The following is a 16,451-nucleotide window of genomic DNA, read 5'->3' as shown; positions in this document are numbered from 1 at the left end:
GTAATCTTGACTTTTGACTACTCTGTAATGGGGAAAAGCCCTATTAGAGTGACAAACATTTGTGAAAACTAAAGAAAAAGAACGAGTTCTTGAGGTGGAAGATGACACTTTATGAAGGGTAAACACACCTTTTTCTTAAATCCTTCTAACATAATGGGGTGAAGGTATCTTTAAGTCCATTTATAAAACTTAGGGTATGTTTAAGTCAATTTCTTAAAAATGAGGGTATGTTTAAGCCTTTTTACCCTTAATTTTATTACTTTCCTACATTTCTAACTGAACCTTCATTTTTTTTCCTTTTTCTATAATTGTATTGAGAATGACTGTGGTCCTTCATCCTTGTTGACATCTTTTTATATAACTCTATTCTAAAGTTAATACAGGTTACAACTTACAACCATGAACCAAGAAAAGAAGATGCTATCTTATTTCTTTTTGTTTCTTGTCTTTCTTTTTTATTTTGCTTCAGGTTTATGTACTCCATCCAAAGCAGGACTTGCATGGTTTAGGTTATGATCCTTTCAAACATGCTCCTGAATTCAGAGGTAAAATGATTCTTTTTAGTAACTTGTACATATTTGCATGCAAATTACAATTTCCTTCAGGAAATGTTACTGTATCTGCATCATAATATTTCCCCCTTTTTCTTTTCAGAAAAGAAAAGACAGCGTGTATCTGGAAGGGATATTTCAATGAGTGAAAGTCTTTTTGCATCTAGGTGTAAGACCTCTCAATTTATTGTCAATGACATATGTGCCTCTTTCCCTAGAACTGTCAAGACCTATTATGTTCCTCTTTTGCCTTTGATTGAATTTGGATGAGAATGAAATTGTCTTTGAAGCTCTGGAGTTGATTAATTCATTTACTTGAATTCATCAGCAGGAAAAGTTGCTCCTGGTTTTGGAATTGGAGCTCTTGAAGAGCTTGATGTTGAAGATGAAGATATCTATGCTTCAGGTGAGTACTACCATGATATGAATTAATTTTCAATTTTTCATAAAGTCTTCTATTCTTCTATCTGGTTAGCAATGTTTCATTTGTCAGGAACTACTATACTGTTCCTGAGTTTTAATAGATGGACCTCTCCCAAAACCCTTTTCCATCTTGTGGCATTTACTGAGTTTCCTTCCTCCAAGTCCAAGGTAGAGGGTGGTTCTCATGATGTTCCATACTTAGGGATGACAGAAATGGTTATCTCATCGTTTGTAGAGGCTTCACCAAAGGGGCCACAGCCATCTAATTATTTGTTGGGGGGATGGTACTGGCAACTACTAACATGATATTTCTGAGAAACTACAGAAATTGTTTTTTCTTTCCTAATTTCATTTGATGATCTTGTATTTCCCCTCTTAAGACAAGTTGTTCTTCAGGATATGGCTTTGAAGAAACTTATGTCGAAGAAGTTGAAGAGCCATCAAAAATGAGCAGGGATCATAAGCAAATAATGGGCAAAAATGAAGAGGGTATTCTTCCTGGTTTTAAAGTTGCATCAAAGTCTGACTATCAGTTGGAAAGGTAATTAACAGTAGGTCTGTCCTCTAGTTTGGCTATGGTGCAAGCTATTTTGCATTCTCCATATATAACAACTAATGCTTAGTTATATTGAAGTACTTAGAAATGCATTCTAGTAATTCAAATGTTTCCAATTGACCGGAAATTAGAAAAAAATTATTTATGTGGGAGATTGGGGGGGGGGGGGGGGGGGGGCAGATGCTTTTGTGTGTAAAAATTTAAAAACCGTCTATTTTATCTCTTATGATATATTTCTCGAGGTTCTCTTATGATTAATTTGCAAAAACTGTTCTCCAGATTTGATCCTCCAGTTATTCCAAATGATTTTAAACCTCATCATAAATTTGCTTCACCTCTTGAAGTAGAAAACAAATTTACTGAACCTCCTCCTCTGGAAGTTCCTCCTCCAGAGGACAATAATATGAAAGTTTTGATTGAGGGATTTGCAACTCTGGTTGCTCGCTGTGGTAAATTATTCGAAGATCTGTCAAAAGAGAAGAACAAGTCAAATCCATTATTTTGTTTCCTTACTGGAGGAAAAGGGCACGACTATTATGCTCGAAAACTGTGGGAGGAGCAGCAGAAGCGTAATGATCAGAAAAGGCAGCAAATGAATTTGAAGCCACTACCAACTGAGAAGAAGTTGACAGCAGAGAGCCGTGGTAAAATTCTTGGAGAAAAGCCTCTGGAGAGGAGTTTGAGGGATTCTGACTCATCTGTCACTTCTGCCGATTTCCTTCATCTCAAAATTAATCTTTCGGATACATTTACTAAACCTGCATCACTTGTGAGCATCCTGTCCATTTTCTGTCCAGTTCCAACTACTATATATTCCAAATTGTTAGTTTCTGGACAAGTTCCAGCTTTCTTTTTGATGAAATTTGCATATATATTATATTTAATTACAGAATGAGTTCCTAGAAGCTGCAAAGCCCTTCATAGATGATCCTGCAAAACAAGAAAGATTTGAGCTGTTTCTCAAGGAGAAGTATCAAGGAGGGCTTCGCTCTACTGATTCTGGAGGTTCTAGTACCATGTCTGAAGCTGAGCGTGCTCGTGAGAGATTGGACTTTGAGTCTGCTGTTGAGGCAATTGAGAAAGGGGGGCATAGCAAGGGAACAAATCTTTCCTCTAGTCAGCAGTTTCTAGAGTTGTCAACAGCTACAAAATTGCAATTTACATCTGGTGGTCTGGAGGTCAGTAAAAGGACCCTGTATTGTTGTATTATATGCAAGTATTTAAATTTTCGTATTTTCTTTCATGTTATTCACTAATATTTGTGCATTCAGCAAGTTAAATCCCCTCAAGCTGAAGAGCTGATTACAAAGAAGATGTACCCCAAGCGTGAAGAGTTTCAGTGGCGACCTTCACCTATTCTTTGCAAGCGGTTTGATATTATTGATCCATACATGGGAAAGGTACTTTAGTGTCAACACATTGACTTGTATTTTGATTATCCATAATCTAAATATTGTTTTGTTGTTTCCTCGTAAATACCATTTTGTTCATTCACATCAAATGTGCAAGTAGATATTTACTAACCAGATCCAAGAGAAGCACCCACTGTTTCTTCTCTAGTTTGATGTTTTAATTAGGTCAGGCCTGGCCCCTATCATTGCCATTAATAGGGCTGTGAATTTTTGAACTGTTTGTGTAATCTGTGACCTGGATATGCATCAAATTTTGACCAAATGATCATAACTGTGTATGGAGTGAATCTTTTATTTTCAAATTTGAAATTCCTAACTAACCTTATCTGAACAATTAACCTAGGTCAGATGCCAGTCCAACTGGATTGGATTGTCTAGCATCAGTGTTCTAAACGACTAGACCGGGGGGGGGGGGGTTAGAACATTGATATGTATATTATTTTTTCATGTATCAATGAACATTCCTTGAACATATATGAAATTGCAATTTTCTCAATTATGATAGACACTATTAATGCTATCATTTATATGTGCTTGTTTGGCTTATTGATGTGATTGTCCTATATAAAACAAACTAAAACATGTTTTTTGTCCCCATTTGCAGCCACCACCAGTCCCAAGACCTAGGAGCAGGATGGATACTCTCATCTTTACTTCGGATTCTGTCAAAACCACAAAAGCTGAAGACACTGCAACTACAAATAGAGATGCATTGCCCTTATCTCAATTAGAGCCTGAAGACAAAAAGTTTGAAATAACCAGCATGGAAACTGTGGTTGACTCAAATAAGGAAAATATTGAGAGGCCAGTTGACCTGTATAAGGTATACATTTGTTTCTTATCCAATATAAATACCAATACCATTGATTTTAAGGGTTGGTCTGCCAGACATATATCAGCATGTTGATTCGGTCTTTCTTCCTTTTTAGTTGCACCTGCATTTTTTTCTTTTTTTTTCTAGTATTTCATTAATATATATTCAAAAAAGTACAAATCCAGCCCCTGTACAATGAGGATCTGTACAAGGATAAACCATATATGAACCAATGTTTTAAAACGCGGAGGCGTGACGCGAGGCGTTCCACTACCAAGAGGCGTGAGGTGTAGTTCAGAACGCAAGAGGCGAAAGCCTCCCGAACACAAAGCCTCCTTAAGAGGAGGGGGTTAGGAGGAGGATGAAGAGGAAGGGGGGATCTCATTTTTTCTTTATTTTTAATAAAAATATTTTATATTAAGAAGAATAAAGATGCATAACATTAGTTGAAAGGGGCCCCTAACTCAAAAAAAAAACAAATTGGGCTGCATTGAAAAGGGGGCGGGGGGTTTGGGGGATGAAGCCCCCCAACCGAAGGGGCAGGGGGAAAACCACTTTCTTTCCTCTTATCTTTTCTTCCCTTCCCTTTCCTTTCCTTTTCTTTCATTTTCTCTTTTTTTCTTCTCTTTCTTTTTCTTTCCCTTCCCTTTCTTTTCCTTTCCTTTCCTTTTTTTTCTTTTTTCTTTTTCTTTTGTCTTTTTATATCAGATTTGCACGAGGCATATACGCCTCTAGCACGCCTCATGAAAAAAGCGCAAGAGGCGTACGCCTCAGAGGTGTCAGTGCCTCTAGCATACACCTCAGGGCATTTTGAGAGCGCCTCGCCTGGAGGAATGCCTCCCACGCCTTTTAAAACATTGATATGAACCCTATACCAATGCCCAATTACATATGCTATTATCTTTATATAGCTTTACAAAAGAAAATCCCAATCAAAAGAAGTACGAGTATGTCTACTTCTGAACAAAGAGTGATTTGCCAACCATGAAAACACCATGCCCAACACCTTTTTGAGAACCTCCTCTTTTGAACTCTGCCTTGCTTCAAATGTTCTAGCATTTCTTTCACTCCACACTGCCTAGAACACTGCTATTGGAATAATGCTCCATGCCACCCTACCAGCCTTGCTCAAACCCCTCAGGTACCAAGCACCCATAGATCTCTTCACAATCACATCAGCTAGGAAACACATTCTAACACTGATAAGATCTAGAGGGCCTATCAATTTCTTTGGTCTTGCATGCGGAATGGCGGTGGAGGAAAGTTTTAGGCTGGCGGGGAGGTGGAGAAAAGATCTGAGCACTGAAGCGAAAAGATTCATCTTCGAGCAGGGACGAACAAGGGGTAAAGAGTTCCTGAAAGTCAGGGAAGGTAGCAGGGCTACGATCCTTTTACCAAAGGAAGCCTGTTTCTGGTTGAAAGGCTTTGTAGATGGAACAGTTAACTCAATCAAGGCGAAAGGGTGGAAAAATTCTTTCGGCTACTCTGGAAAAAGATACGAAGTGGTTCTGAAGAGGAACAAGAGAGGCTGGTTTTTCACAGTTTCAGAACACTTTGGCATTAATAAAAAGCAGATGATTTGCGTGCCTAAAGGTCTGAGGAAACTAGGGTGGGCCTCCTTTGCTGGCAGTCTTCAATCTTTCCTCTTGGAAGTTGAGAGTGAGGCAGCAGAAGAATCACTGAAGGGAAGTAACTCCTCTTCCTAGTGGTTACCTAATACCAACCTGGACCAGACCCCTGTCTATCAAGAAGTAACAGTAGCAAGCTCAACCGTACGTCGGAGATTAACAGTTGAAGAAGGGAGGAAAAATTGGGAGCACAGAATGGTTCTAACGGTTGAAAGGGAAGTAAAGGACTGGACAAAAATCCTAGATGCAGTGGCTCAAAAGTTAAAGTTGGAAGGTGATGCTATACCATTGCCTTTCTCTGAGAAGAAAGCTATCCTGGAAGTTGATGTTCAGAAGTGGAGCTTCAACACAATACAGATTGATGGCGGATTGGTACAGATACAAAAATGGGTCCCAATCTGTAATGAAATTGAACCAGAAGATGGTAGCTTTCGGATTAAGTTGCTAGGACTTCCTTTTCACCTCTGGAACGAAACAACTTTTGAAAAAATAGCAAAAACCTTGGGTGGAGTAGTGTTGGAGATAAACCAGAGGGGCTTGCGAGCAGTGGAACTTAGAGTTGCAGGATTGAAACCGGAACAAGTGCCCTGTTCGATTGAGATATGCTCGGATGGTGCCTGGTACAATGTTTGGATTGCCTCAGAAGCTGAGGTGTCTCTGTGGGGAAGACAAACAGCTGAAAAGGGAGATGCTGAGGTGGCCGGTTGGAGTACACGTGGCTTTCAGGGGCTGAAGAAGAAGACTGGTACAATGAAAACAGAAGGGGAACAGTTGCAGGAGGTTAACCAGTCCCAAAGCACTCCATTTAAAGCAATTAATTCAAATTTTTTTGAACTAAAGACTTTTGGCTATGATCGACAGTCCTATGCTGATGTGGCAAGAAGGGGTTTGGGTTCGGATGGTAATAACCAGGGCACACACTCTGAGCCGGTTCGAAGATTAGGTGAGCCGGATAGCATAAACACTCTTAGAGGCCACATGACACTTTAAGTTGTCACGTGGGTCAGGAAAGAAAGAGGGAGATGATGGTTGAAAAATCCCATCTATCATCTTCCAAAACTGCGCTGGCCGAACTGAAACAAAAGGAAAAATGCCGAACAGAGAGAGAAACTCGATCTCTGTGTTGGGTCCCTCGACTGGGTGTTGAGGAACAGGAAAGTAGGGCAGCAGATCGCCCTAATCCGCGCTATCTGAGGGATAAGCTGTGGTTCAGACAGTGACTTTGAGGAGGAGAGTTCAGACGACATCTCAAGTTTTGGAAGCTTGGAAGATGAAGGATCTCAAGAGGACTATAACAGGGAGTCCCTAAACATGGACCGCCTATTCCATGGAGATTTGGTGGGAGAACAAGAAGGGAACGAGGAGGCAGAGATGCACAACACAGAGGCTAAAAACAGAGAGACTCACAATCAAAGAGGTGGGGGGCAATTCTGGTGCCCAGAACTGGAAAAGCCTCTCTCAAGCGCTAGTGCTGTACGGAAAACCGAGATGTTAGCTTACGTTAACCCAGAACTGAGCAAGAATACATCACAGAATGGTAAACAATTGGGTAAGGGGAGCAGTCATTGTGAAAACAGAATGACGGGGAATATTTCCCTCCAAAACGAGGAGACAGAAAACTCCAATTTTGACACACAGGGCTTGACAACCATCTGTCCGCCTACAATCCCAAGGAAAGAAGGGGCGAGAGGTGAGGATGGAGGGAACTTTAAGGGAAGAAAGAATATGGGGAATCATTAAGAGCATAATGGGTGAAATCGAGAAAAATGAGCTACAAAGGAGAATTACAAATGGGTCTGAGCTGGTGTGCAATGAGGAGGTTAGAATGGAGGAGAGGACTAGTTATGGAAAGAACAGAAATGAAAAAGGGAAGGAGACTAGGAAGGATGATTCGATAGCTGGATTTGTTGGAAAGATGGGATGTAGGCTGAAGAATCTAAATGATCTAAAAGTTTCCCTAATAAAAAGAAAGGAGGAGAGAAAGATTAAGAAAAGAAAATTGAGTGAAGTGGAGAGATTAAAGAGAGATATTGAGGGGGATAATAAGTTTGGGGTGAGAGGGGATAGAAGGAAAGGACTCAAATAGATATCTGGTGGTTTTTTAGGGTTAAATTCTAAATGAGATGAGAATTCTAAGCTGGAATGTGAGGGAATTGGGTAATGCAAGGAAGAGAGCAACTATCAAAGAAGTAATTAGGAAGTTCAATCCGGATGTGGTGTTAATCCAGGAGTCCAAAAGAATGGACTTTGATAGTAGATGGGCAAGAAGTGTTTGGAGTTCTAAAGGGATAAAGTGGGTGGCTACTCCATCTTGGGGAGCCTCGGGTGGGATCATAACATTGTGGAAGGATGTGGTAGGTTTGGAAGAACTGATAGGGGATCATTCAATTTCTATGAAATTCAGGCAGGTGGAAGATGGTTTTGAATGGGTACTAACAAATGTATATGGCCCCAATGACTATAAGAAGAGGAAGAGCTTATGGGAAGAATTGAGTGATATTAGGGGCCTATGGGAAGGACCTTGGTGTGTGTGGGGGACTTTAATGTAGTAAGATTCATAGAGGAAACCAACAATCCCAGATAGAGAGTGACAACTGTAGAGAACACTGATGTGGGCCCCACTGCAGTGGTCCCCACTGTGTTCGTAGGACAGCATGTGTAGTTATTTGTTTCAGTTATAGTAGTGTCAGTTTTGAGTCAGTTTGTTAATTCAGTTGTTATTTATTTCAGTTTTTATTTACTTTATTTATCATGTAAGTACTAAGGGCAGATGTGTCCTTTCCATTATGTACTGAACATAACCTATAAATAATAAGAGTGTGGCGGCGGCAGATCTGTTAGAATCTATCCCTCCTTTCAACCCCTTGTGTTCTCCTGCCTCTCTTCTATTCCTTCTCCTTTCTCTCACTTTTCTTCTGTTTTGTAAACCTAAAACCTATTAGGATTCAAGACTGATTACAGTCTTGATCTTCTACTTGGTATCAGAGCCTATCTAGGGCTTCTCATGTGTGTCTAGTCCAGCCAACCACATGAGGACTAGCTAGGTCTGGAAGCTTATGAAGAAGTATTCGGTGGCTGAATCTTGGAGATTACCAGAAGAGGTTCGCAGCAGTTGAAGACTTGCCGCAGCTTGCAGAGAGTTGGTAATCAGGAAGCAGTAGCGAAGGTTAGGGTTCAGGTAACCCTGGAAGGCAGTAAACCGAAATCCATAAGTAAGTTTTTTTATTATTGAGTTTCAGAGACTGTAATCAGTCGAGATAGGTTGGACCTATCTAGAAGGAGAGGCCGAACTGTTTTTAAGTTTGTTTCTAGGGTTTGACTGTTGGGCCGAACCCCCCCCCCCCCCTCTCAGAGGTGATAAGTTTTTTAGGGTTTCATATTGCCCTACGACAAGTCCCACTTGTGTGGACTGCTTGGAGAGTGTAGCTGAGCACTTATTTCAGACCTACAGTTGAAACCCTAATTTTGATTTCGCAGCAGTGGGCCCCACAGTAGTGATTTCAGAAAAAATAGCATCTCAGAGTGACAAGCTGCCTGGTACTGTGCATGCCGATTGATTTCAGATCAGATTTGAGTTGATTTCTTGCATATACTGTGATAGGCGATTGATTTCAGATCAGATTTCGGATCAGATCAGATTGCAGATCCGATTTGTGTTGGTTTCAGATCAGATTTCAGACCTGCTTGTTTTACTCTGTTTTCTGGTTTAGTATTCTTGATCAAAGATGGAGTTTAAGGGTCAGGGAGAAAGTAGTTTTGGAAACAACAGTTATGGTAGTGTATCTGAAACCGGGTTTCAGATTACAACTATGAGATTTGATGGGTCAAATTACTTGGAGTGGGCTCAATCAGCCATGATGGCTATTGGAGGAAGGGGAAAACTGGGTTACCTCTTGGGAGATGTGAAAGAACCTTCCAAGGAGGACCCAACATACACCAAGTGGGTTCAAGAGAACTATTTGGTTATGGCATGGCTGTGTAATTCTATGTAGCCACATATCAGCCGAAATTACTTGTGGGCAAAGACAGCCAAAGAAATATGGGATGTTGTGAAAGAAACCTATTCCCAACCCCTTAATGTTGCCAGAGCCTATGAACTGAAGTGTGAGGTGAACAGCCTTAAACAAGGAGAGAAGCCAATTTCTGTCTACTTCTCTACCTTGAAATCCTTGTGGCATGAGATTGACCATCTAGAGACCCTTGAGTGGGAGAGTCCCAAAGATGCACAGACTCACAGAAAGCAAGTCGAGACGAATAGGGTATTTGAGTTTCTGGCTGGTTTGAATCCAGAATATGACATTGTGCGACAACAGATATTGACAAGAGATAGTGTGACCCTTTCTCAAGCATATTCCCTGGTGCATAGTGAAAAGACCAGGAGGAAAGTCATGATGCAGCCTCAGCCCTCTTTCCTAGCCTTGACAACTATTAAACCTAAGCCAGGGGTAATCCAGAAAGGGACCGGAAGAAGGAAGATAAACGGGATTTGGTATGTGAACATTGCAAGAAACCCAAGCACACAAAAGATACTTGTTGGAAGCTACATCCTCACTTGGTCCCAACAAAACTAAGAAATAAGAAGGGTAATGCTCATGTGGCCGTGAACACTGATTCGACATCCTCATCAGGCACATCCCTAGCTGCTGTTCGGGCTGCCCTCATACAGTTGGAAAAGGAAGTTGGGAGTTCAGCTCAGCCATCTCAGTCACCATCAGCTCCTGCCACATCTGCATTTGCACATTCAGGTACTCGAGCCTCAGCTTACCATGCTTCAGCTCTAGGTAATACTGACCACTGCTGGGTAATAGATTCAGGTGCATCCGACCATATGACTAGCTTGCCATCATTGTTCACCTCTTATCACTTGTCCTCTGGCCAAGATAGAGTATCCATTGTTGATGGCTCTCTTGTTACCATTTTGGGCAAGGGGGACATCAATCTCTCGGATACTATCTCTTTATCTTCTGTCTTGCATGTTCCTAAGCTTGATACTAACCTGCTTTCAGTTAGTAGTATTACCAAACACATGAACTGTTCAGTAACCTTTTTCCCTGACCGATGTGTTTTTTAGGATTTGGAGACGAGGAAGGTGATTGGGACTGGCCGTGAGACGAACGGGATCTATCTGCTTGGAGAGAGTTCTCGTCGGGAGGAGTCAGTGGATAAGAAGTCTTTTGTTTCCCAGTCTGTGAGTTCGGTTATGCCAAGCATAGCCGATTAGGTATTTGTATTTTAAGTCTTTGAAGAGTCTGTTTCCTACTTTATTTGAGTCTGTTGAGTTATCAAAGTTGAGGTGTGAGAGTTGTGAGTTTGCCAAACATTGTAGAACCTCTTATTCTTTAAGTAATAAAAGGAGTAATTCCTCTTTTGATATTGTGCATACTGATGTTTGGGGGCCATATCATATCTCTTCTATGGGTGGGTACAGATATTTTCTACTGTTTGTTGATGACCATACCCGCTTTTCTTGGGTCTATCTTATGCGTTCTCGGGATGAGGTTCCTGCTCTGACCCAAAACTTCCATCAGATGATTCTCACTCAGTTTGGGGCCAAAATCAAAGTCCTTAGATCTGATAATGCAAAGGAATACTTTGCTCGGCCATTGACCTCCTACCTTCTTAGCCATGGAGTTATTCACCAGAGCACTTGCCCTTATACACCACAGCAGAACGGCGTTGCCGAAAGGAAGAATAGGCATATCTTGGAGGTGGCTAGAAGCATTATGTTTACCTCCAATGTACCTATTCGCTTCTGGGGTGATGCTATCCTCACGGCAGTTTATCTCATTAATCGAGTTCCTTCTCGGGTTGTTGATATGAAAACCCCTTTTTCCCTTCTATACCCAGATGAGGAGTTGTTCATTGTTCCCCTTAAAATCTTTGGTTGTACATGTTTCGTTCAGCTTCTCGGGCCTCATCATTCCAAGTTTGAACCTAAGGCCTCCAAATGCATTTTCCTCGGTTATGCACAAACTCAAAAGGGTTATTGCTGCTATGATCCGGTTTCAGGGAAAAGGTTTATCTCCATGGATGTCACCTTCTTTGAGGAGACAGCCTATTATCCTAGGGTTTCTCCTCAGGGGGAGAGCAGTGAGAGTGAGGCTGTTTTGAGTTTCTTTCCTCAGGGGGAGAGCAGTGAGAGTGGAAGTGGGGCTGGTAGAAGTGGGGCTGTTTTGAGTGGGGCTGTTCCTTTACCTATTCCACTAGGTAATGAAGGTTGTAGTGGTGAGGGTGGTCAGAGGGAGCCGGAGTTGAGAGTCTATCACAGGCGATGCAGGCAGGTTGATCCTAGTCATCGGCAGTCCCGGCCAGCAACAGTTCCTTCTGCGGCTCCAGATCCAGAGCCTACTGAGACACCTGCCACTGTTGCCACTTCCCCTCTTGTGGATGACCTTGATCTCCCTATTGCCATTCGCAAAGGGAAACGACATTGCACCACTTCTACAGCTCACAGCATCTCACAGTTCTTATCCTATGGTCGTCTATCTCCATCTTACCGGTCCTATCTCACTTCCATTGCCGATGTCCCTATCCCAAGAACAGTGCAAGAAGCCTTATCAGTTCCAGAATGGAAAGATGCAATGCAAGTCGAAATGGATGCCCTGTTGAAGAATAATACTTGGGTACTGGTTGACCCACCAAAAGGAAAGAAACCGGTGGGATGCAGATGGGTGTTCACTGTGAAGCATAATGTTGATGGCTCTATTGAAAGGTACAAAGCCCGGCTGGTTGCAAAGGGGTTCACTCAGACTTATGGTATAGACTACTTGGAGACCTTTGCCCCAGTAGCCAAGATGACCACCATCTGAGTTCTGTTATCCCTTGCAGCAAATCATTATTGGCCCTTGTTTCAGATGGATGTTAAAAATGCCTTTCTGAATGGAGACTTACAGGAAGAGGTCTACATGCAGTTGCCTCCTGGATTCTATGATACAGAGATAGGTAAGAAGGTTTGCCGACTAAACAAGGCATTATATGGTTTGAAGCAGTCACCTAGAGCCTGGTTTGATAGGTTCAGATTAGCCCTTGGAAAGTTTGGCTATGTACAGGCCCAGTCAGATCATACACTATTCATCAAGAGGGTGGAGTCCTCTCTAACACTACTTGCAGTATATGTTGATGATATTGTGGTGACAGGAAATGACAGCCATGAGATTGAGTCCCTCAAACAGCTCCTTCATCAAGAGTTTGAGGTGAAAGATCTTGGTGCACTACGGTATTTTTTGGGTATTGAGGTTGCTAGATCCAAGCAGGGGATTTTCATCTCTCAGAGAAAATATGTTCTAGATCTGTTGGCGGAAACTGGAAAGTTGGGTGTTAAGCCGGCTGATACACCCATCGAACAAAATCACAAGATTAGTGCAGAGGGCGGGGAGCCTCTTGAAGACAAAGTTATGTTCCAACGGTTGGTTGGAAAGCTCCTATATCTTTGCCTCACTCGGCCAGATATCAGCTATGCAGTTAGTGTTGTTAGCCAATACATGCACTCCCCTAGAACTTCTCATCTTCTTGCGGCAGAGAGAATATTAGCATACTTGAAGAGATGCCCAGGTAGAGGTATACTGCTCAAGAACAATAATCACATGAGGGTGGAAGTCTATACAGATGCCGATTGGGCTGGGAGTGTTGATGACAGAAGGTCTACCTCTGGATATTGTGCCCTTGTGGGAGGTAACCTTGTCTCTTGGAGGAGTAAGAAGCAGAGTGTTGTTTCCCGCTCCAGTGCTGAAGCGGAATACAAGTCAATGGCTAACGGAGTGGCTGAAATCTTATGGCTGAGATCACTACTTGAAGAGTTGGGTATTGACTATGAAAAGCCCTTAATGTTGTATTGTGATAATCAGGCAGCTATTAATATAGCCCACAACCCAGTGCAGTATGACAGAACTAAACATATCGAAGTTGATCGACATTTTGTGCGAGAGAGGGTCACATCACAAGAAGTGTGTCTTCCGTACATCACATCTAATATGCAGCTCGCGGATATCCTCACCAAGGCTGTACCAAGGAAGAAGTTAGAGACAGACCTATCCAAGTTGGGAATGATAGATATCTACTCCCAACTTGAGGGGGAGTGTAGAGAACAATGATGTGGGCCCCACTGCAGTGGTCCCCACTGTGTTCGTAGGACAGCATGTGTCATTATTTGTTTCAGTTATAGTAGTGTCAGTTTTGAGTCAGTTTGTTAATTCAGTTGTTATTTATTTCAGTTTTTATTTACTTTATTTATCATGTAAGTACTAAGGGCAGATGTGTCCTTTCCATTATGTACTGAACATAACCTATAAATAATAAGAGAGTGGCGGTGGCAGATCTGCTTCTCTTCTATTCCTCCTTTCTCTCACTTTTCTTCTGTTTTGTAAACCTAAAACCTATTAGGATTCAAGACTGATTACAGTCTTGATCTTCTACTACAACCAACATGAGAAATTTCAATCAATTTGTGGATACTTTTGAGCTTAAGGAATTCCCGATCCATAGAAATATCTACACTTGGTCCAACCTTCAATCTAACCCAATCTGCTCTAAGGGAGGAGCATTGGGGGAACCTAAATTCTAGAGCACTCCCTAGACTCACTTCAGACCATTGGCCTATAGTGTTGTGTAAGGAGGACTTAAGAGGAGGTGGACCTGCTCCCTTTAGGTCTGAGAATATGTGGTTGATCCATTCGGGATTCATAGAGAAGATCAAAGAATGGTGGGAACAACACAATCCGTCAGTTGAATGGGAGGGGACGAGATTCCACAAAAAGATCCAATTCCTAAAATCTCAAATAAAGGAGTGGAACCGACTGGAATTTGGAAGAGTGGAGGAAAGAAAGAAGATTTTAAAGGAGCAAATTGAGGAACTGGACTTGAAGGAGGAAAGGGGTTCTTTTGGAGAAGAAGATAGAGAATTGAGATGGAGGGTTAGAAAGCAGTTGGAGGATCTCTTATTGCAGGAAGAGATAAGTTGGAGACCAAAGTCTAGATGTAAATGGTTAAAGGAGGGAGACAGAAACACTAGATTTTTCCACTCTGTGGCAAACACTAAAAGAAGGAAGAATATCATTTCTAAGCTAGAAGTTGATGGAGCTATTCTTTCCCAACCAGCAGAAATAGCAGAGGCTTTTGCAACCCATTTTAAATCAATTTTTGGAAGACCTCTAAATGAGAGGATTTGGGTGGAGGGGCTGGAATGGCCAACTCTTAGTTTAGAAACCAGAGTGGGGTTAGAGAAAAACTTTGACTTAGAGGAGATAAAGGAAGCAGTATTTTCAATGGATAGAACGAAAGCTCCAGGCCCAGATAGATTTACAATGGCATTTTATCAAGATTGTTGGGATATTGTGAAGAAGGACCTAGTGTTGGTTTTTGAGGAGTTCCACAGGAGGGGAATCATTAATCTGGGTTTAAACTCCACATTCATTGCATTGGTCCTTAAGAAGAAAGAGGCATCACATCCAAGGGATTTCAGGCCGATTAATTTGGTGAATAGTTTGTACAAGATAATTGCAAAAGTCTTGTCTCTAAGAATTAAGAAAGTTCTTCCAGCCATTATCACAGCCAATCAAGGAGCTTTTGTGAAGGGAAGGCAGATCACTGATCAAATTTTGATTGCAAATGAGAGATTAGAGAATTTTAGGAAATCCAAGAAAAAGGGAGTGATATGCAAACTAGATTTAGAGAAGGCTTATGACCTAGTTGACTGGTCCTTCTTGGTGGAGGTAATGAAAAGTTTTGGTTTTGGAGACAGATGGTGTAGATGGATCTGGAGTTGTATCAGGAGTTGCCATTACTCGATATTGGTGAATGGAATTGCGGTGGATTTCTTTCCGGCCATGAGAGGAATAAGACAAGGTGATCCGCTCTCCCCCTTTCTCTTTACTCTGATTGCATATGTCCTGGGGAGACTGATACATAGAGCCGATTCTAGAGACTTAATAAGAGGTTGGAGAGTCGAAGGGGGGAAGTACCACTTACACACTTGTAGTTTGCAGATGACACAATCCTATTTTGTGAGGGCGGGGATATAAGATGGATTAGAAACCTAAAACTAACAATACAACTCTTTGAGCAGATGTCTAATCTTAAAGTGAACTTCAATAAGAGTTGTGTAGTGGGAGTGAATTTAGAGGAAAGGGAAGTAAGTGATTGTGCAGGTGTGTTAGGGTACGCTATCTCGGAGTGGCCTATCACTTATTTGGGCCTCCCCCTAGGAGATAACCCCAAGAATGAAAGCTTTTGGAACCCGGTAGTAGAGAGATTTGAGAAAAGGCTTGCTTCTTGGAGGAAAAATTATCTTTCTCTTGGAGGGAGAATCACCTTGATTAGGTCTACCCTTTCCAACCTTCCTATTTACTTCATGTTAGTGTTTAAGATTCCTACAAAGGTCTCAAACATGATAGAAAAATTAATGAGGGATTTTTTATGGGAACTAGGAGTAGAGAAGAAAGACCATAGGATGAGGTGGGAAGTGGTAAATAGGAACAATAAGCTAGGGGGGTTGGGATTGGGAATATCAGGAAAAGGAACATGGCATTATTGGGGAAATGGTTGTGGAGATTCCCGTTGGAAAGGGACAAATTGTGGACGAAGATTGTGGCTAGCATACATGGGCTGGATGAGAATGACTGGGATCCTGGAATTTTGGCAAGGACTACTACCGCATCCCCGTGGAAAGCCATTCATGATCTGCTTCCAGTTTTCTCCCCTTGGATTAGGTACGATTTGAACTCCAGTAATCGAATAAAATTCTAGGAGCAAATTTAGGTTGGGGACCTACCCCCTGAAAGACCAATTTCCATCATTGTTTGCTTTGTCAGATTTGAAAAATGAACCCATTTCCTCCTTGGTTCCTTCTGATTCTTCTTCTGGGTTTGGGTGGAATCTGGGGTTGAGAAGGGCAATAAGGGATACAGATTTGGGGTGTATGTCATCTTTGTTAACCATCCTTGAAAATCTTTTCTTGAACCCTAGTAAGGGAGACACCAGAATCTGGACCCCTTCTTCATCTGGCTCTTTCTCTTGTGCTTCGTTTTTTGAGACATTAGTCCAACCTACTACAACGCTTGGGCTGTCATTCCC

At 41.8% G+C, this 16,451-nt stretch overlaps 1 protein-coding gene across 3 annotated transcripts in view; it reads left to right on the top strand.

The window, feature by feature from the left end:
• Nucleotides 1–16,451, top strand: part of TGH (SWAP (Suppressor-of-White-APricot)/surp domain-containing protein) — a 64,868-nt gene that overhangs the window by 42,732 nt on the left and 5,685 nt on the right. For all 3 annotated transcript variants that reach the window (XM_010267038.3, XM_010267039.3, XM_088903351.1), the window contains 8 exons: nt 470–545; nt 655–720; nt 880–957; nt 1,371–1,515; nt 1,810–2,299; nt 2,421–2,708; nt 2,802–2,930; nt 3,547–3,765. In XM_010267038.3, the coding sequence (XP_010265340.1) occupies nt 470–545; nt 655–720; nt 880–957; nt 1,371–1,515; nt 1,810–2,299; nt 2,421–2,708; nt 2,802–2,930; nt 3,547–3,765 (1,491 nt within the window). The remainder of the gene's footprint in view (nt 1–469; nt 546–654; nt 721–879; nt 958–1,370; nt 1,516–1,809; nt 2,300–2,420; nt 2,709–2,801; nt 2,931–3,546; nt 3,766–16,451) is intronic.

This window comes from Nelumbo nucifera, chromosome 4 (assembly GCF_055504915.1).
Source record: "Nelumbo nucifera cultivar China Antique chromosome 4, China Antique-T2T, whole genome shotgun sequence".
Lineage (NCBI taxonomy): Eukaryota > Viridiplantae > Streptophyta > Magnoliopsida > Proteales > Nelumbonaceae > Nelumbo > Nelumbo nucifera.
The sequence above is the reverse complement of the archived record's forward strand: the minus strand, read 5'-3'. Positions and strand labels throughout refer to the sequence as shown.